Source organism: Musca autumnalis, unplaced genomic scaffold (genome assembly GCF_047663935.1).
Source record: "Musca autumnalis isolate F117 unplaced genomic scaffold, ASM4766393v1 scaffold_2, whole genome shotgun sequence".
NCBI classification, from domain to species: domain Eukaryota; kingdom Metazoa; phylum Arthropoda; class Insecta; order Diptera; family Muscidae; genus Musca; species Musca autumnalis.
Genome location: NW_027411755.1, coordinates 37,269,962 through 37,290,607, shown reverse-complemented (window position 1 = coordinate 37,290,607; position 20,646 = coordinate 37,269,962). Strand labels below are relative to the sequence as shown.

At 40.0% G+C, this 20,646-nt stretch overlaps 2 protein-coding genes across 3 annotated transcripts in view; one reads left to right on the top strand and one right to left on the bottom strand.

The window, feature by feature from the left end:
* LOC141393921 (WD repeat and FYVE domain-containing protein 3-like) overlaps positions 1 to 20,640 on the bottom strand; it is a 42,200-nt gene extending 21,560 nt beyond the window's left edge. For both annotated transcript variants that reach the window (XM_073967548.1, XM_073967549.1), the window contains exons 1-10: positions 20,618 to 20,640; positions 17,514 to 17,859; positions 17,252 to 17,438; positions 13,973 to 15,322; positions 9,103 to 10,115; positions 7,045 to 7,199; positions 6,560 to 6,984; positions 5,287 to 6,494; positions 2,355 to 3,592; positions 1,911 to 2,299 (exon numbers count right to left, since the gene is read on the bottom strand). In XM_073967548.1, the coding sequence (XP_073823649.1) occupies positions 1,911 to 2,299; positions 2,355 to 3,592; positions 5,287 to 6,494; positions 6,560 to 6,984; positions 7,045 to 7,199; positions 9,103 to 10,115; positions 13,973 to 15,322; positions 17,252 to 17,438; positions 17,514 to 17,856 (6,308 nt within the window). In that variant the 5' untranslated portion in view covers positions 17,857 to 17,859; positions 20,618 to 20,640. The remainder of the gene's footprint in view (positions 1 to 1,910; positions 2,300 to 2,354; positions 3,593 to 5,286; positions 6,495 to 6,559; positions 6,985 to 7,044; positions 7,200 to 9,102; positions 10,116 to 13,972; positions 15,323 to 17,251; positions 17,439 to 17,513; positions 17,860 to 20,617) is intronic.
* On the top strand, positions 17,872 to 18,724 carry LOC141393922 (uncharacterized). The gene has a single exon (XM_073967550.1). It carries the CDS (start codon positions 17,918 to 17,920, stop codon positions 18,665 to 18,667), a length of 750 nt encoding a protein of 249 aa, XP_073823651.1. The 5' UTR covers positions 17,872 to 17,917; the 3' UTR covers positions 18,668 to 18,724.
* Positions 20,641 to 20,646: the final 6 nt, after the last annotated feature.

Here is a 20,646-nt window from a genome sequence, read left to right as displayed (position 1 = left end):
GTCTTTATAGTCGAGCTGAAGGTCGTCTTTATAGACGAGCTGAAGGTCGTCTTTATAGACGAGCTGAAGGTCGTCTTTATAGACGAGCTGAAGGTCGTCTTTATAGACGAGCTGAAGGTCGTCTTTATAGACGAGCTGAAGGTCGTCTTTATAGACGAGCTGAAGGTCGTCTTTATAGACGAGCTGAAGGTCGTCTTTATAGACGAGCTGAAAGTCGTCTTTATAGACGAGCTGAAGGTCGTCTTTATAGACGAGCTGAAGGTCGTCTTTATAGACGAGCTGAAGGTCGTCTTTGAAGACGACTTGAATCCGGTCCTTAAAGATGATCTGGGGGAGTCATTATAGACGAGCAGAAGGAAGCCTTTACAGAAGAGCTGAAGAAAGTCTTCTTAGAGGAGCTGAAGGGGAACTTTATGGATGATCTGAAGACAGTCTTTATTGACGAGTTGGAGGGGTCTTTATAGGAAAATTTCACCTCATCAGGTTTGAATAAAAAACTGCAATTCAGTTTGGTTGAATAAGTATTTCCATCGGAAAACTGTTATTCAGCCTGGCTGAATAAGTTTTTCGTTAGGAAAGTTCTGGCTGAATAAGTTCTTCGTTAGGAAAGTTGCAATTCAGCCTGGCTAAATAAGTTTTTCGTTAGGAAAACTGCAAGTCAGCCTGGCCGAATAAGTTTTCGTTAGGAAAACTGCAATTCAGCCTGGCTGAATAAGTTTTTCGTTAGGAAAACTGCAATTCAGACTGGCTGAATAAGTTTTTCGTTAGGAAAACTGCAATTCAGCCTGGCTGAATAAGTTTTTCGTTAGGAAAACTGCAATTCAGCCTGGCTGAATAAGTTTTTCGTTAGGAAAACTGCAATTCAGCCTGGCTGAATAAGTTTTTCGTTAGGAAAACTGCAATTCAGCCTGGCTGAATAAGTTTTTCGTTAGGAAAACTGCAATTCAGCCTGGCTGAATAAGTTTTTCGTTAGGAAAACTGCAATTCAGCCTGGCTGAATAAGTTTTTCGTTAGGAAAACTGCAATTCAGCCTGGCTGAATAAGTTTTTCGTTAGGAAAACTGCAATTCAGCCTGGCTGAATAAGTTTTTCTTTAGGAAAACTGCAATTCAGCCTGGCTGAATAAGTTTTTCGTTAGGAAAACTGCAATTCAGCCTGGCTGAATAAGTTTTTCGTTAGGAAAACTGCAATTCAGCCTGGCTGAATAAGTTTTTCGTTAGGAAAACTGCAATTCAGCCTGGCTGAATAAGTTTTTCGTTAGGAAAACTGCAATTCAGCCTGGCTGAATAAGTTTTTCGTTAGGAAAACTGCAATTCAGCCTGGCTGAATAAGTTTTTCGTTAAGAAAACTGCAATTCAGCCTGGCTGAATAAGTTTTTCGTTAAGAAAACTGCAATTCAGCCTGGCTGAATAAGTTTTTCGTTAAGAAAACTGCAATTCAGCCTGGCTGAATAAGTTTTTCGTTAAGAAAACTGCAATTCAGCCTGGCTGAATAAATTTTTCGTTAAGAAAACTGCAATTCAGCCTGGCTGAATAAGTTTTTCGTTAGGAAAACTGCAATTCAGCCGGGCTGAATAAGTTTTTCGTTAGGAAAATTGCAATTCAGCCGGGCTGAATAAGTTTTTCGTTAGGAAAACTGCAATTCAGCCTGGCTGAATAAGTTTTTCGTTAGGAAAACTGCAATTCAGCCTGGCTGAATAAGTTTTTCATTAGGAAAACTGCAATTCAGCCTGGCTGAATAAGTTTTTCGTTAGGAAAACTGCAATTCAATGAAATTTTTTAATTCAATGTGGCATCGGATAGTGCTTCTATTACTAAAAATTGCGAATATATATTTACTTCTAACCTCAAAAAAGGTCTATTTCGTACCTCCACCCTAGCTCTTAGAGTCCATTATAACCAAACTACTCACTTTATCAACTGCACATGTATGTTGGTGCACTCGAATGCCGACTCCCGGGTCATTGATGATTTGGCCCTCACCATTTCATCCTTCTTAACTTTGGTACGGCTGGCCAATCGCGTCAAACCTCCAGTGACTTTTTGAATTTTCGATTGGATTTGATTGTGGATTTCCCAGGGTATGCGATATGATGCCTTACGTTCAGCATCAACATAATTAAACCACAACTTCGAGGCCAACTCCATAACCTGTTCTCTGGTGGTTTGTAAATCAGGAGCCTTTTGATTGTTGGGTGGGGCTGACAATGTCACCTTGAAGACCTCTTCAATGGCAGGCTTTTTGCAAACATACAGCTCCTCCCAGACACGGAAGGCGGCGCCAACAATTAAATTGCGACCCTAGGAAAAGAATGAGGTTAGGTTCGTTTTATATAAAATGAAAATTTGTCCTTACCTGCAGTTGATTTAAATCCTCATCTTTGGGTTCAATAATATCTGCCTGGGGATTAACATGCCAGGTCGTATTACGCGCCGTGGATGGTTCCAATATTATCTTCATATCAGAAGTCAATTGCAGCAGACAATAGGTTAGGCAACCAATGAATTCCAACTCATGATTTCCTGCTCCAAATATCAACAGGCGATGTGTGATAATTTTGTGTAAAGCCTCCAAAACACTCATCTGCTCCGTAATGGCTTCAGTGGGCCTTGACAATAAATACAAAATGGTACGATTCAAAGAGTGATGTAACTGTTCCAATGTCAATGAAGATGTTCTCCTCTTAGCCTGGGCTATCAACTTTATAATAAAATCAAAAATATCATGGGGATTGCGGGTCAGACATCCTTGCCACATTTTATCCACAACACGGGCGGTGAAATAGAATACATTTGGTGCCACATGTTGGGTATGACTTTGTAGGAGCGGCACCAAAGACAATGCTGCCTGTTCTCCCACCAAAATATCTGCCGCCAGCAAATGATCCATTAGAGCGGTAATGATTTCCGTTTGATATTCAATTTGTAAATTCAGCTCGGAGTTTTCCGGTGATGAATCCAACACCAAATCTATGACTGGTGTTGTTTTGCCATGCATATTTAAGCTCAACGAATCCACCACAATCACGCGCAGGAAGTCGATGATACATTTCCTTACCGGATGATTGGTTAGCTTGACTAGAGTACTTGGATTAATGGAGCCACCAGCATTAAGGCTTAGCATAAAGCCTCCCGTTTCTTCTGTGGGTGAACTATTGCCGCTATTCGGTTCTGAGTCCACATTTTCATCTTTAGTACTGTTAGGGAAGAGCACAGCCACCAAAGAGGATATTACATCTCCAGACATCATAACTGGCATGAAATCGGTTAGATTCTGATAGAGGCTGAACAAGAGTTGTATTATTGTCTCAGGGTGGCTATTTAGCCAGGGTGCCATTTCACCGCCATGCACAATGGCGCGGACCATGCCCAGCAGGACACACACACCCTCGGGACATATGTTCATTTTGGGAATATTTGTATTGGCTGAGACCGGAGCTCCCCACAAGAATGACCAAACACGATCCAAATCAAATTTGGTGTGTTCCGTGGCTAACAACTTGACGGGTTGGCCCATTATCAAAGCGGTAATTAGGAAATATAATTCGGGAACATCCAAATGATACTGCATTAACCACTCCAGGGTTTGGAAACCTATGGAAAGAGGAAGGGATATTTAAAACTTTTCTATAGGAATTTCTTTTGGCTGAATAAGATTTCCATAGGAAAATTGCAATTCAGCAGGGCTGAATAAGATTTTCTTTAGGATATTTTCAATTCAGCCTGGCTAAATAAGATTTTCGTTAGGAAATCTTCAATTCAGCCTGACTGAATAAGATTTTCGTTAGGAAATCTTCTATTCAGCCTGACTGAATAAGATTTTCGTTAGGAAATCTTCTATTCAGCCTGGTTGAATAAGATGTTCGTTAGGAAATTTTCAATTCAGCCTGGCTGAATAAGATTTTCGTTAGGAAATCTTCAATTCAGCCTGGCTGAATAAGATTTTCGTTAGGAAATCTTCAATTCAGCCTGGCTGAATAAGATTTTCGTTAGGAAATCTTCAATTCAGCCTGGCTGAATAAGATTTTCGTTAGGAAATCTTCAATTCAGCCTGGCTGAATAAGATTTTCGTTAGGAAATCTTCAATTCAGCCTGGCTGAATAAGATTTTCGTTAGGAAATCTTCAATTCAGCCTGGCTGAATAAGATTTTCGTTAGGAAATCTTCAATTCAGCCTGGCTGAATAAGATTTTCGTTAGGAAATCTTCAATTCAGCCTGGCTGAATAAGATTTTCGTTAGGAAATCTTCAATTCAGCCTGGCTGAATAAGATTTTCGTTAGGAAATCTTCAATTCAGCTTGGCTGAATAAGATTTTCGTTAGGAAATCTTCAATTCAGCCTGGCTGAATAAGATTTTCGTTAGGAAATCTTCAATTCAGCCTGGCTGAATAAGATTTTCGTTAGGAAATTTTAAATTCAGCCTGGCTGAATAAGATTTTCGTTAGGAAATTTTAAATTCAGCCTGGCTGAATAAGATTTTCGTTAGGAAATCTTCAATTCAGCCTGGCTGAATAAGATTTTCGTTAGGAAATCTTCAATTCAGCCTGGCTGAATAAGATTTTCGTTAGGAAATCTTCAATTCAGCCTGGCTGAATAAGATTTTCGTTAGGAAATCTTCAATTCAGCCTGGCTGAATAAGATTTTCGTTAGGAAATCTTCAATTCAGCCTGGCTGAATAAGATTTTCGTTAGGAAATCTTCAATTCAGCCTGGCTGAATAAGATTTTCGTTAGGAAATCTTCAATTCAGCCTGGCTGAATAAGATTTTCGTTAGGAAATCTTCAATTCAGCCTGGCTGAATAAGATTTTCGTTAGGAAATCTTCAATTCAGCCTGGCTGAATAAGATTTTCGTTAGGAAATCTTCAATTCAGCCTGGCTGAATAAGATTTTCGTTAGGAAATCTTCAATTCAGCCTGGCTGAATAAGATTTTCGTTAGGAAATCTTCAATTCAGCCTGGCTGAATAAGATTTTCGTTAGGAAATCTTCAATTCAGCCTGGCTGAATAAGATTTTCGTTAGGAAATCTTCAATTCAGTCTGGCTGAATAAGATTTTCGTTAGGTAATCTTCAATTCAGCCTGGCTGAATAAGATTTTCGTTAGGTAATCTTCAATTCAGCCTGGCTGAATAAGATTTTCGTTAGGTAATCTTCAATCCAGCCTGTCTGAATAAGATTTTCGTTAGGAAATCTTCTATTCAGCCTGGCTGAATAAGATTTTCGTTAGGAAAACTTCATTTCAGCTTTGCTGAATGAGGTTTTCAATGGGAATAATGAATCTTAGTCTCCTACCTGGTATATTCAAAGCTGCAGTCCGCACTTCTCCGGCAATATGTGTTGGCAAATGCTGTATAGTATTTTGTGTAGTGGCCACTATAACAGTTCCAGTTCCCGTTGAAGGCCTTGCATTCAATTGCTGGGCAGCAATACCCATTGACTTCTTTTGTGATACCATTTCGGTGAACCTCAAATAACCTCCATTGTGGGTAGAATCCCGGAAACGTACCAAAAAACTTTCATTGGCAGAAATGACCACCAAAATACGTACCGCAATAATGACCGTGGTAAAATGGACATTGGGCTGCATAAACAACAACAGCCAATCCATGCCCAAGGTCTTGGAGATGTCATCGCAAATGATGTAATTGACAGTATTACGCGCGGTAAACAGCAAACCGTGGAGTAGAGAAAGACAACGATTACGTAGATAGATATTTTGAGCAGTCGTATCATTTTCGGCAGTAGCAGCGGAATTGGAAGGATTTGGGGTGGGTTTCATTGTGGGTAATATCAACGACTTTTCCACTTGATCGGCTTTGGGTAATTTGGAAGCACAATACTGGCCAAATAGTAAAAGATCCGAGTGCCTTGGTTGGCCACCCAGCAGAGCTTCAACCAAATTGAAGAGAATCTCCCGCGTTGAGTGGTCTTGTATATCCACTATGATGTAGAGCAGTTTGTTGAGTAGCTGTAACTCTCTCATGATTTTCACATTTTGTTTCTTCTCATTCGACTCCACAGCCAATTCCAATAAATGTTCCAGCAGCGATCTTAGTAGGCCATTTGGAGCATTATGCCATATATCCAAATCACAGAGGAGATCTTGAAAGGCTGTAACATTGGGTATGGCTGACATATCTTGGCCACTGTTAACAGTGCCCACCAAGCCAAATGTCAAGTGCAAAATGTGGGAATTTAAGAGATTTTTCTTCTTCTTGAAGAACATTCCAAGTGTTTGATAACAACGCTTGCGATCCATTTCACTTTGGGCGGCACGGTTGCTGCGTACCACACAGGTTAAGGCCTTGACGCCAGCATACAAAGACTCAACATCTTGGGCCATGGCAATGATGCCCAGTAAAACATTACAACCGCCAACGGTGTCGATCATGGCTGAGACGGGATGGGGACTAAAGACTCGAACACCCAAATAGCCTACTACCACACCGCCTAATGTGCGACCAGCTCCAGCCAAATGACCAGCAGAATTATGGAGGATCCTAAAACGACATGAAAAGGGGAATAATGAAAAAGTTGAATATTTTCACAAAAACCTCCAACTTACTTTATGGGCGTGGCATTTTCATGGGAATTCATGCCCAACTGTTTGGCAATGGACTTGTTATCGGCACGGCTATAAACCTTCCTAATCTTAACCAATGTCAGCTGTGACACAGCCTTGGCATTTAGACCCAGCAACACTTTTTCCTCAGCAACCAAGGGACCCAAAGGTTCTACCTTCTTGCCCAGTTGAGGAGCCTGCAAGGAGCCCATGTAGTGTGGGCCCAAATTGTATATGGTCTGGACCGTTTGTTGATTCACCACATCTTCCAACAGGTGACAGACTCCTTGCTTCCAACACAGGCGAGAATAACGGCGCCATATGGGTGGAGTGCCAATATAACCAAACACCGAGGTCGCCACCGGTAGATTCGCTGAACCAGCTCCAGGATTTTGTGATATATAATGGAGTTTTTGGGAATGCAAGGGCTAAGGAAGAGAGATAAAAATTAAGATTCCTACTCACGGGAATATTAGGGAGCTACATACCGTTCCATCCAAGTACAGCGACAAACTTGAGTTTTTCAGTACTGCTCGATTAAGTACAACCACCAGATGGTGCCACTGGCCTTCATGCAACAGATCAGGGCACCATATGCGGGCACTGTTATCATCCGAACCCTCAGGTTCCCAATCACCAAGGCCTAGGAATAAAAAGAATAATTTAAAAGAAGTTATAAAGTTTCATAATGGAAAACTTATTCAGCCAGGCTGAATTGCAGTTTTCCTAATGGAAAACTTATTCAGCCAGGCTGAATTGCACTTTTCCTAATGGAAAACATATTCATCCAGGCTGAATTGCACTTTTCCTAATGGAAAACATATTCAGCCAGGCTGAATTGAAGTTTTCCTATGGAAAACCCTATTCAGCCAGGCTGAATTGAAGTTTTCCTATGGAAAACCCTATTCAGCCAGGCTGAATTGAAGTTTTTCTATGGAAAACCCTATTCAGCCAGGCTGAATTGAAGTTTTCCTATGGAAAACCCTATTCAGCCAGGCTGAATTGAAGTTTTCCTATGGAAAACCCTATTCAGCCAGGCTGAATTGAAGTTTTCCTATGGAAAACCCTATTCAGCCAGGCTGAATTGAAGTTTTCCTATGGAAAACCCTATTCAGCCAGGCTGAATTGAAGTTTTCCTATGGAAAACCCTATTCAGCCAGGCTGAATTGAAGTTTTCCTAACGGAAACCTAATTCAGCCAGACTGAATTGAAGTTTTTTTATGGAAAACCCTATTCAGCCATGCTGAATTGCAGTTTTTCTAATGGAAAACTTATTCAGCCAGGCTGAATTGCAGTTTTTCTAATGGAAAACTTATTCAGCCAGGCTGAATTGCAGTTTTTCTAATGGAAAACTTATTCAGCCAGGCTGAATTGCAAATTTCCTAATGGAAAACTTATTCAGCCAGGCTGAGTTGCAGTTTTCCTAATGGAAAACTTATTCAGCCAGACTGAATTGCAGTTTTCCTAATGGAAAACTTATTCAGCCAGTCTGAATTGAAGTTTTCCTAATGGAAAACCTTATTCAGCCAGGCTGAATTGCAGTTTTCATATAGAAAACCTTATTCAGCCAGGCTGAATTGCAGTTTTCATATAGAAAACCTTATTCAGCCAGGCTGAATTGCAGTTTTCATATAGAAAACCTTATTCAGCCAGGCTGAATTGCAGTTTTCATATAGAAAACCTTATTCAGCCAGGCCGAATTGCAGTTTTCATATAGAAAACCTTATTCAGCCAGGCTGAATTGCAGTTTTCATATAGAAAACCTTATTCAGCCAGGCTGAATTGCAGTTTTCATATAGAAAACCTTATTCAGCCAGGCTGAATTGCAGTTTTCATATAGAAAACCTTATTCAGCCAGGCTGAATTGCAGTTTTCATATAGAAAACCTTATTCAGCCAGGCTGAATTGCAGTTTTCCTATAGAAAACCTTATTCAGCCAGGCTGAATTGCAGTTTTCCTATAGAAAACCTTATTCAGCCAGGCTGAATTGCAGTTTTCCTATAGAAAACCTTATTCAGCCAGGCTGAATTGCAGTTTTCCTATAGAAAACCTTATTCAGCCAGGCTGAATTGCAGTTTTCCTATAGAAAACCTGTTCAGCCAGGCTGAATTGCAGTTTTCCTAACGGAAGACTTATTCAGCTAGGCTGAATTGCAGTTTTCCTTTCGGAAAACTTATTCAGCCAGGCTGCATTGCAGTTTTCTTAATAGAAAACATATTCAGCCAGGCTGAATTGAAGTTTTCCTACCAGAAAACCTTTTTCAGCCATGCTGAATTTGAGTTTTCCTTTTGGAAACCTTATTTAGCCAGGCTGAATTGAAGGTTTCCTATCGGAAAGCTTGTTCAGCCAGGCAGAATTGAAGATTTCCTATCGCAAAGCTTATTCAGCCAGGCTGAATTGCAGTTTTCCTAATGGAAAACTTATTCAGCCAAGCTAAAACTTATTCAGCCAGGCTGAATTGCAGTTTTCCTAATGGAAAACTAATTCAGCACGGATGAATAGAAGTTTTTTAATGCAAATAGAAGCTGAATTTTCTTTTAACTTACTTTTACTTGGTGTCACTAGTGTCTCCTGCGTAGATACCACAATTGCCTTATCTCTCGCTGAGAGTAAAATTGAGAGGCACACCAAATTCTCTTCTCTCGGATTGTGTATGGTACGCACCAATGTCAGCAAACGCACACAATGAGGATCCGTCTTGGGATCTGAGAATTTCTCAACACAAAACCATGTGGAAAATGATAGACCTGTCTGAGGTGGAAATATCCGATCACCGGAACCAATGCCACCAATCGTATTAGCATCTATGGTTCCACCAGCTGTGGCCGTAGCTTGAGGTGCTAGCGAGGGTAAATAAAGACAGCCAAATCCTTCCGCTGACATATCCATTTCCACAAATGGTGGTAAAGTACTCGAACCATGAGCCCGAAAATCTCTTGGTGTGGTCATAGAGACCAATGTTTTGATACGAGTCAAGGGTACAGGTCCACCCATGGAATAGCATTTATTAAGATCAATATCTTTGCACGATAAGGGTTCACCCAAACGCAAAAATTCCCTTAGCTCTGTGGGCTGTAAAGCCTGAGCTGCCAATCTTTCCAAAATGTATTGCATGGGGACATGTAGAGGATTGACTTCTTCGGATAAAGCTTTGCGGGCGATTTTTAGCAAGTGGCCAGCCAAACCGAAATCACACATTATCTGTTGATTGCGTTCGCTGCGTACCAAGGATTTGATGATTTCGCTAAGGTACACCTGCAAATTTGTGGCTAGAGTATGCTGCTGAGAATGGGTAACGCTGGGTAGTAGCTGGATCATGCACAAAACAACACCGGGATGAACAATGCGAGGTTCTGGTGTAGGTTGTGACAGATTCAACTGATTGGGGTGAGCTGGAGGTAAAGCTAATTCTTTGGTTGGTGAACGATTCAATTGATCATTGAAGAGTGTAATTATGTTATTCAGATTAGGAGATTCAAAATTGTCCAAGGCAATACTGTAGAGCAGACGATAGACTACACACACGTACGACAGGGAGCGGGGTATGGAGTCATTAAAGCTGGAATAAAAAGTAAAAGGGATAAATATATAGAGGTTTTCCTATCGGGAACCTAATTCAGCCATGCTGAATTGCAATTTTCATATTTCAGCCAGCTTGAATTGCAATTTTCCTATGGAAAACCTTATTCAGCCAGGCTGAATTGCAATTTTCCTATGGAAAACCTTATTCAGCCAGGCTGAATTGCAATTTTCCTATGGAAAACCTTATTCAGCCAGGCTGAATTGCAATTACCCTATGGAAAATCTTATTCAGCCACGCTGAATTGCAATTTCCCTATGGAAAACCTTATTCAGCCAGGCTGAATTGCAATTTTCCTATGGAAAACCTTATTCAGCCAGGCTGAATTGCAATTTTCCTATGGAAAACCTTATTCAGCCAGGCTGAATTGCAATTTTCGTATGGAAAACCTTATTCAGCCAGGCTGAATTGCAATTTTCCTATGGAAAACCTTATTCAGCCAGGCTGAATTGCAATTTTCCTATGGAAACCCTTATTCAGCCAGGCTGAATTGCAATTTTCCTATGGAAAACCTTATTCAGCCAGGCTGAATTGCAATTTTCCTATGGAAAACCTTATTCAGCCAGGTTGAATTGCAATTTTCCTATGGAAAACCTTATTCAGCCAGGCTGAATTGCAATTTTCCTATGGAAAACCTTATTCAGCCAGGCTGAATTGCAACTTTCCTATGGAAAACCTTATTCAGCCAGGCTGAATTGCAATTTTCCTATGGAAAATCTTATTCAGCCAGGCTGAATTGCAATTTTCCTATGGAAAATCTTATTCAGCCAGGCTGAATTGCAATTTTCCTATGGAAAATCTTATTCAGCCAGGCTGAATTGCAATTTTCCTATGGAAAATCTTATTCAGCCAGGCTGAATTGCAATTTTCCTATGGAAAATCTTATTCAGCCAGGCTGAATTGCAATTTTCCTATGGAAAATCTTATTCAGCCAGGCTGAATTGCAATTTTCCTATGGAAAATCTTATTCAGCCAGGCTGAATTGCAATTTTCCTATGGAAAATCTTATTCAGCCAGGCTGAATTGCAATTTTCCTATGGAAAATCTTATTCAGCCAGGCTGAATTGCAATTTTCCTATGGAAAATCTTATTCAGCCAGGCTGAATTGCAATTTTCCTATGGAAAATCTTATTCAGCCAGGCTGAATTGCAATTTTCCTATGGAAAATCTTATTCAGCCAGGCTGAATTGCAATTTTCCTATGGAAAATCTTATTCAGCCAGGCTGAATTGCAATTTTCCTATGGAAAATCTTATTCAGCCAGGCTGAATTGCAATTTTCCTATGGAAAATCTTATTCAGCCAGGCTGAATTGCAATTTTCCTATGGAAAATCTTATTCAGCCAGGCTGAATTGCAATTTTCCTATGGAAAATCTTATTCAGCCAGGCTGAATTGCAATTTTCCTATGGAAAATCTTATTCAGCCAGGCTGAATTGCAATTTTCCTATGGAAAATCTTATTCAGCCAGGCTGAATTGCAATTTTCCTATGGAAAATCTTATTCAGCCAGGCTGAATTGCAATTTTCCTATGGAAAATCTTATTCAGCCAGGCTGAATTGCAATTTTCCTATGGAAAATCTTATTCAGCCAGGCTGAATTGCAATTTTCCTATGGAAAATCTTATTCAGCCAGGCTGAATTGCAATTTTCCTATGGAAAATCTTATTCAGCCAGGCTGAATTGCAATTTTCCTATGGAAAATCTTATTCAGCCAGGCTGAATTGCAATTTTCCTATGGAAAATCTTATTCAGCCAGGCTGAATTGCAATTTTCCTATGGAAAATCTTATTCAGCCAGGCTGAATTGCAATTTTCCTATGGAAAATCTTATTCAGCCAGGCTGAATTGCAATTTTCCTATGGAAAATCTTATTCAGCCAGGCTGAATTGCAATTTTCCTATGGAAAATCTTATTCAGCCAGGCTGAATTGCAATTTTCCTGTGGAAAATCTTATTCAGCCAGGCTGAATTGCAATTTTCCTATGGAAAATCTTATTCAGCCAGGCTGAATTGCAATTTTCCTATGGAAAATCTTATTCAGCCAGGCTGAATTGCAATTTTCCTATGGAAAATCTTATTCAGCCAGGCTGAATTGCAATTTTCCTATGGAAAATCTTATTCAGCCAGGCTGAATTGCAATTTTCCTATGGAAAACCTTATTCAGCCAGGCTGAATTGCAATTTTCCTATGGAAAACCTTATTCAGCCAGGCTGAATTGCAATTTTCCTATGGAAAACCTTATTCAGCCAGGCTGAATTGCAATTTTCCTATTGAAAACCTTATTCAGCCAGGCTGAATTGCAATTTTCCTATTGAAAACCTTATTCAGCCAGGCTGAATTGCAATTTTCCTATGGAAAACCTTATTCAGCCAGGCTGAATTGCAATTTTCCTATGGAAAACCTTATTCAGCCAGGCTGAATTGCAATTTTCCTATGGAAAACCTTATTCAGCCAGGCTGAATTGCAATTTTCCTATGGAAAACCTTATTCAGCCAGGCTGAATTGCAATTTTCCTATGGAAAACCTTATTCAGCCAGGCTGAATTGCAATTTTCCTATGGAAAACCTTATTCAGCCAGGCTGAATTGCAATTTTCCTATGGAAAACCTTATTCAGCCAGGCTGAATTGCAATTTTCCTATGGAAAACCTTATTCAGCCAGGCTGAATTGCAATTTTCCTATGGAAAACCTTATTCAGCCAGGCTGAATTGCAATTTTCCTATGGAAAACCTTATTCAGCCAGGCTGAATTGTAATTTTCCTATGGAAAACATTATTCAGCCAGGCTGAATTGCAATTTTCCTATGGAAAACCTTATTCAGCCTGGCTGAATTGTAATTTTCCTATGGAAAACTTTATTCAGCCAGGCTGAATTGCAATTTTCCTATGGAAAACCTTATTCAGCCAGGCTGAATTGCAATTTTCCTATGGAAAACCTTATTCAGCCAGGCTGAATTGCAATTTTCCTATGGAAAACCTTATTCAGCCAGGCTGAATTGCAATTTTCCTATGGAAAACCTTATTCAGCCAGGCTGAATTGCAATTTTCCTATGGAAAACCTTATTCAGCCAGGCTGAATTGCAATTTTCCTATGGAAAACCTTATTCAGCCAGGCTGAATTGCAATTTTCCTATGGAAAACCTTATTCAGCCAGGCTGAATTGCAATTTTCCTATGGAAAACCTTATTCAGCCAGGCTGAATTGCAATTTTCCTATGGAAAACCTTATTCAGCCAGGCTGAATTGCAATTTTCCTATGGAAAACCTTATTCAGCCAGGCTGAATTGCAATGAAAATCTTATTCAGCCAGGCTGAATTGCAATTTTCCTAAGGAAAACCTTATTCAGCCAGGCTGAATTGCAATTTTCCTGTGGCAAAGCTTATTCAGCCAGGCTGAATTGCAATTTTCCTATAGCAAAGCTTATTCAGCCAGGCTGAATTGCAATTCTCCTATGGCAAAGCTTATTCAGCCAGGCTGAATTGCAATTCTCCTATGGAAAATCTTATTCAGCCAAGCTGAATTGCAATTCTCCTATGGAAAATCTTATTCAGCCAGGCTGAATTGCAATTTTCATATGGAAAACCTTATTCAGCCAGGCTGAATTGCAATTTTCATATGGAAAACCTTATTCAGCCAGGCTGAATTGCAATTTTCCTATGGAAAACCTTATTCAGCCAGGCTGAATTGCAATTTTCCTATGGAAAACCTTATTCAGCCAGGCTGAATTCCAATTTTCCTATGGAAAAACTTATTCAGCCAGGCTGAATTGAAGTTTTCCTAATGGAACCTTATTCAGCCTGGCTGAATTGAACGTTTTCTATAGAATATGAAAATTTCTTACCTATAATTCAAAATATCTCCCGAAAAGACTTCATGATAATACTTCTGCGTGGTAGTATCGGCTTTGAAAATCCCCTTAAATTCCGGCAGTTCTGTTTCATTGCCAAAACATCCCAAGAGCCGAAGAGTATCGCAAAGCGAGGCGGTACAAATTTCCTGATGGAAAAATTTAGCATTGGCAGGCTCGAAACGCATAGCTGTGGCCAAGGTTTGGCAAACCATTTGCAGTAGCAACACCAAATCATCTTGAGGTATTAGCTGGGCCTCGGGATCTTCTGACTCCAGCTTATCGTCATCACAAAGCTTGCCATCCAACGAAACAAAGACACTGGTCAAGTAGACAAAACCACCAACTTTACGGAACACTGTGCGGGTGCGATGTGAATCCTTTAGACAGCCCAGGAGCATATTGAGAATTTGTATTTTAAATTCCACCTGATAGGGTGGAACAGCATGCATGACCGATAGAATGAAGAGCATGTCATCATCACCACCGGCCGAGAGTATCAGTTCCCGTATAATGCCCAGAGATTGGGGTCGGCAATGCTTGAACTTCACCAAATCGTGGATACACTTGGCCCCGCCACTCTCACGAAACACATTGGCATTGTTATTATTCCCACTGAGCAGTATGGTTAGGGCTTCCAGGACATGTTTACCCATGCTATCGGAAAGATCCTCAGTCTCTCCTTCTTGTGGTATCACCACAGCACTTTCTTCATCTTTGGTTATTGTTCGAACATGTTCGGCATAACGATTTAGACAGGTTACAAATACCTCCAAGATGCCAACCTCCCGATATACATCCTTAAAGACATTGTTATGCCTCAGGATATTCAGCAAAGTCTTTAGACACAAAATACTACAGCTGGTTGAGTGGTTATTTTTGAGTAGCAACGACAGCGATATCAATTCCTTGCAGGGTACAAAATTCAGCTGGAACACTATGAATTCCAGCAAATCGAAAAACTTCTCTTGAATCTGAGAGCCCTTCAGGTGAATCCTCTCGGTAAATTGACTTAGTGTGTTTTCTGATTCTAATATGAAATAATTGGCATTTTCCGAATGATAAACCCTTGAGATGGCATCCAATATTGTGCAACAGAGACCCGACGAGGTGGCTCTTAGGAATACAGTTTGTAGTACTTGAAAGGCGTAGATGTTACGAACACAGGTCTCTCGGGATGTGGCCTGAGGCATTTGAAAGTTTTGCATTTTAAAGAGGGCATTAATTTGAGCCTGTGGTGGTCGCAGCTCATTGTAGCCGCACATACACAGCGATGAGATCATGAGGACCAGATTTCGTATGGCAGCCTGGACTTCAACAGAGTGGGTGCGAGTTGTGTCGAATCTGGAAAAGGAAGAAAGAAGAGGAAAATGTCAATTTAGTACAACTAAATATAGAGAAAAATTATAGGAAATCTTCAATTAGGCCTGGCTGGATAAGATTTTCTAATGGAACTCTGCAATTCAGCGTGACTGAATAAGATTTTCTATAAACAATCTTTAATTCAGCCTGGCTGAATAGAAATTTCCATAGGAAATCTTCAATTCAGCCTGGTTGAATAGAAATTTCCATAGGAAATCTTCAATTCAGCCTGGCTGAATAGAAATTTCCATAGGAAATCTTCAATTCAGCCTGGCTGAATAGAAATTTCCATAGGAAATCTTCAATTCAGCCTGGCTGAATAGAAATTTCCATAGGAAATCTTCAATTCAGCCTGGCTGAATAGAAATTTCCATAGGAAATCTTCAATTCAGCCTGGCTGAATAGAAATTTCCATAGGAAATCTTCAATTCAGCCTGGCTGAATAGAAGTTTCCATAGGAAATCTTCAATTCAGCCTGGCTGAATAGAAGTTTCCATAGGAAATCTTCAATTCAGCCTGGCTGAATAGAAGTTTCCATAGGAAATCTTCAATTCAGCCTGGCTGAATAGAAGTTTCCATAGGAAATCTTCAATTCAGCCCGGCTGAATAGAAGTTTCCATAGGAAATCTTCAATTCAGCCCGGCTGAATAGAAGTTTCCATAGGAAATCTTCAATTCAGCCCGGCTGAATAGAAGTTTCCATAGGAAATCTTCAATTCAGCCCGGCTGAATAGAAGTTTCCATAGGAAATCTTCAATTCAGCCCGGCTGAATAGAAGTTTCCATAGGAAATCTTCAATTCAGCCCGGCTGAATAGAAGTTTCCATAGGAAATCTTCAATTCAGCCCGGCTGAATAGAAGTTTCCATAGGAAATCTTCAATTCAGCCTGGCTGAATAGAAGTTTCCATAGGAAATCTTCAATTCAGCCTGGCTGAATAGAAGTTTCCATAGGAAATCTTCAATTCAGCCTGGCTGAATAGAAGTTTCCATAGGAAATCTTCAATTCAGCCTGGCTGAATAGAAGTTTCCATAGGAAATCTTCAATTCAGCCTGGCTGAATAGAAGTTTCCATAGGAAATCTTCAATTCAGCCTGGCTGAATAGAAGTTTCCATAGGAAATCTTCAATTCAGCCTGGCTGAATAGAAGTTTCCATAGGAAATCTTCAATTCAGCCTGGCTGAATAGAAGTTTCCATAGGAAATCTTCAATTCAGCCTGGCTGAATAGAAGTTTCCATAGGAAATCTTCAATTCAGCCTGGCTGAATAGAAGTTTCCATAGGAAATCTTCAATTCAGCCTGGCTGAATAGAAGTTTCCATAGGAAATCTTCAATTCAGCCTGGCTGAATAGAAGTTTCCATAGGAAATCTTCAATTCAGCCTGGCTGAATAGAAGTTTCCATAGGAAATCTTCAATTCAGCCTGGCTGAATAGAAGTTTCCATAGGAAATCTTTAATTCAGCCTGGCTGAATAGGAGTTTCTATAGGAAATCTTTAATTCAGCCTGGCTGAATAGGAGTTTCTATAGGAAATCTTCAATGCAGCCTGGGTGAATAGGAGTTTCCATAGGAAATCTTCAATTCAGCCTGTCTGAATAGGAGTTTCCATAGGAAATCTTCAATTCAGCATGGCGGAATTGGAGTTTCCATAGGAAATTTCTATATGAAATCTTCAATTCTGCGTAGCTGAATATGAATTTCTATATGAAATCTTCAATTCACCGTGGCTGAATAGGATTCTATATTCGAAATTTTCAATTCAGCTTGACTGAATAGGAGTTTCCATAGGAAATCTTCAGTTCAGCCTGGCTGAATAGGAGTTTCCATAGGAAATCTTCAATTCAGCCTGGCTGAATAGGAGTTTCCATAGGAAATCTTCAATTCGGCATGGCTTGGTGGGTAAATTTTTTACTTACTTGAGCAAAAAATCGGTTAGAAAAGTATATCCTTGTGATGCCTTGAAATCATCCATTAGTATCTGTGATACTTGACTAGAATCTTTTAGAAAACAAAAGACGGTAACGAACATTTCAACTATTTCCAAGGGATTGCCAAATGTTAAGCGTCTCATATTGTCCACACACAATGCCATACAGCCTTTGGCTACAAGAAACAAAACAACAACAAAATGAATATATTTTTTCCTCTCTTCTCCGAATGGCGTCAATACAAACTTACAATGTATATAACTGACAACAGCATCTGTCAGACCATGCCGGGAGATGGTGGTGAGGATTTCGGCAGCATTTTTACGCCACACAATATTGTGGGTGGGACAGGGTGAGGTAATGGCGGAAAATAACAAAGTCAAATCATCCATACGCGCCAATTCTTCAGCCGGATACGGATATGAACAGAGCTTCACCAGCAGCTGTACAAAGACCTTTTGCAGTAGTGTGCGACGCTCAAAGGCATTGAAGTCGCTGGGTGTCTCGGAGGGTGGATCATCTTCTACAGCGGGTAAATCAAAGAACAGATATAAACACTTCACCAATGTAGAGGGCACTGCGGCAGCTGTCATAACCTAAAAAAGAAATAAAAAATATTTTAAAATAAAAAAAAATTTAAATCAAATCCCGAAGATGCAGCAGGTTTGGCTCCTTCTCAAAACCTTGGAAGCAATTATGTCTGGCATTTGTTTGTCTCTACATTTTATGGGCTTGGATAAGGTGGAACCCATTCCGCATGTCATGTTTTATTGTGGCACCTATTTTGCCTTTACCCTCCTCACCACGTTTGGCAGTTTGGGAATATTGCTGGGTCGTCCGGCCAAGCCCTTAATGGAAGCCATTATTAATGGTACAGGTGCGTTAATGTTTATTTTGGCCTCACTGCTGAGCATGTATCATGCGGAAAGGGATTTCCATTTGATGTATTTGTCGGATTTTGAGGAGCCCCAACATGCCTTCTTCCGACATTGCAAGCAACAAAGTATTGCCTCCTTGACCACGGGATTGCTCTTCCTACTGCATTGTACTTTCGCCGTGGATATTTGTTGGATTCGCCAGCCTCACATGTCCATATTTGAAGACGAAAATGAGGAAGCTTTACAACCTCTGAAGTTGTATTTTATAAGCGAATCGGTGGAGAAATATTTGGAGCAATTTCAGTGGTTTCGTCGTATGAAGGAAGGAGAAACGGAGAAGAAATTCTCAAGGACTTCGCTGCCTTTGCATAAGCGAAGAGAGAATAAAAGAAATAAACAAAGCCCCGCAGCAAGAGTAGCTCCCATAAATGCAAATGAGGATCAAGACAACTTCCCGGGGACCTCTTCGCTTTCAACCACATCTTTGAATACCTCACAAATCTATGACAAATCGGAAATTGTTTGAATCGCTTTATTTTATACAACTACATTAGTAATAAATCAATATTTTAGCTTAGCTGAATACCAAATTACCTAACTTCTGCCCAGCTGAATACAAGAAAAGCGTATTTACCCAGCCGAATTGAAGTTTTCCTATTGAAAACGTAATTCAGCTGGGCTGAATTGAAGCTTTCTAATGGAAAACCTAATTCAGCCAGGCTGAATTGACCTTTTCCTACCGGAAACCTAATTCAGCCGTGCTGAATTGAACTTTTCCTATTGGAAACTCAATTCAGCCAGGCTGAATAGAAGTTTTCATAGCGGAAACCTAATTCAGCCAGGCTGAATTGAAGTTTTCTTACCGGAAACCCAATTCAGCCAGGCTGAATTGAAGTTTTCCTATCGGAAACCCAATTCAGCCAGGCTGAATTGAAGTTTTCCTATCGGAAACCCAATTCAGCCAGGCTGAATTGAAGTTTTCCTATCGGAAACCCAATTCAGCCAGGCTGAATTGAAGTTTTCCTATCGGAAACCCAATTCAGCCAGGCTGAATTGAAGTTTTCCTATCGGAAACCCAATTCAGCCAGGCTGAATTGAAGTTTTCCTATAAAAATCTAATTAGCCAGGCTGAATTGAAGTTTTCCTATCGGAAACCTAATTCAACCGGGCTGAATTGAAGTTTTCTTATGGAAAACCTAATTCAGCTGGGCAGAATTGAAGTTTTCCTGTGGAAAACCTAATTCAGCCAGGCTAAATTAAAGTTTTCTTATCGGAAACCCAATTCAGCTAAGCTTATTTTTATTGAATTGAAGTTTTACTATCGGAAACCCAATTCAGCCAGTCTGAATTTAAGTTTTCCTATAGGAACCCAATTCAGCCAGGCTGAATTTCAATTTTCCTATGGAAAACCTAATTCAGCCAGGCTGAATTGAAGTTTTCCTATCGAAAACCTAATTCAGGCGGGCTGAATTGAAGTTTTCCTATGGAAAACCTAATTCTACCGGGCTGAATTGAAGTTTTCCTGTGGAAAACCTAATTCAGCTGGGCAGAATTGAAGTTTTCCTATGGAAAACCTAATTCAACAGGACTGAATTGAAGTTTTCCTATGGAAAACCTAATTCAGCCAGGCTAAATTAGAGTTTTCTTCTTCTGAATTGAAGTTTTCAATTTTCCTATGGAAAACCTTATTCAGCCAGGCTGAATTGCAATTTTCCTATGGAAAACCTTATTCAGCCAGGTTGAATTTTAGTTTTCCTATGAAAACGTCTATTCAGCCAGGCTGAATTGAAGTTTTCCTATGGGAACCTCTATTCAGCCAGGCTAAATTGAAGTTTTCCTATGGAAACCTCTATTCAGCCAGGCTGAATTGAAGTTTTCCTATGGGAACCTCTATTCAGCCAGGCTAAATTGAAGTTTTCCTATGGAAAACCTTATTCAGCCAGGCTGAATTGCAATTTTCCTATGGACACCTTATTCAGCCAGGCTGAATTGCAATTTTCCTATGGACACCTTATTCAGCCAGGCTGAATTGAAATTTTCCTACGGAAAACCTTATTCAGCCAGGCTGAATTGCAATTTTCCTATGGAAAACCTTATTCAGCCACCTGAATTGCAATTTTCCTGTGGAAACCCTTATTCAGCCAGGCTGAATTTAAGTTTTCCTGTGGAAAACATTATTCAGCCTGGCTGAATTGCAATTTTCCTATTAAAAATCTTATTCAGCCAGGCTGAATTGAAGTTTTCCTATAGAAAACCTAATTCAGCTGGGCTGAATTGAAGTTTTCCTATAGAAAACCTAATTCAGGTGGGCTGAATTAATGTTTTCCTATAAAAAACCTAATTCAGGTGGGCTGAATTAATGTTTTCCTATAAAAAACCTAATTCAGCCTGGCTGATTTGAAGATTTCCTAATCATTTTTAGATGTGTTTTCCTCTTAATTTCCTTGTTTTTCATTATTGTACCCAAGCGACTCACCTGTATCAAGGACACATCACCATTCGCCA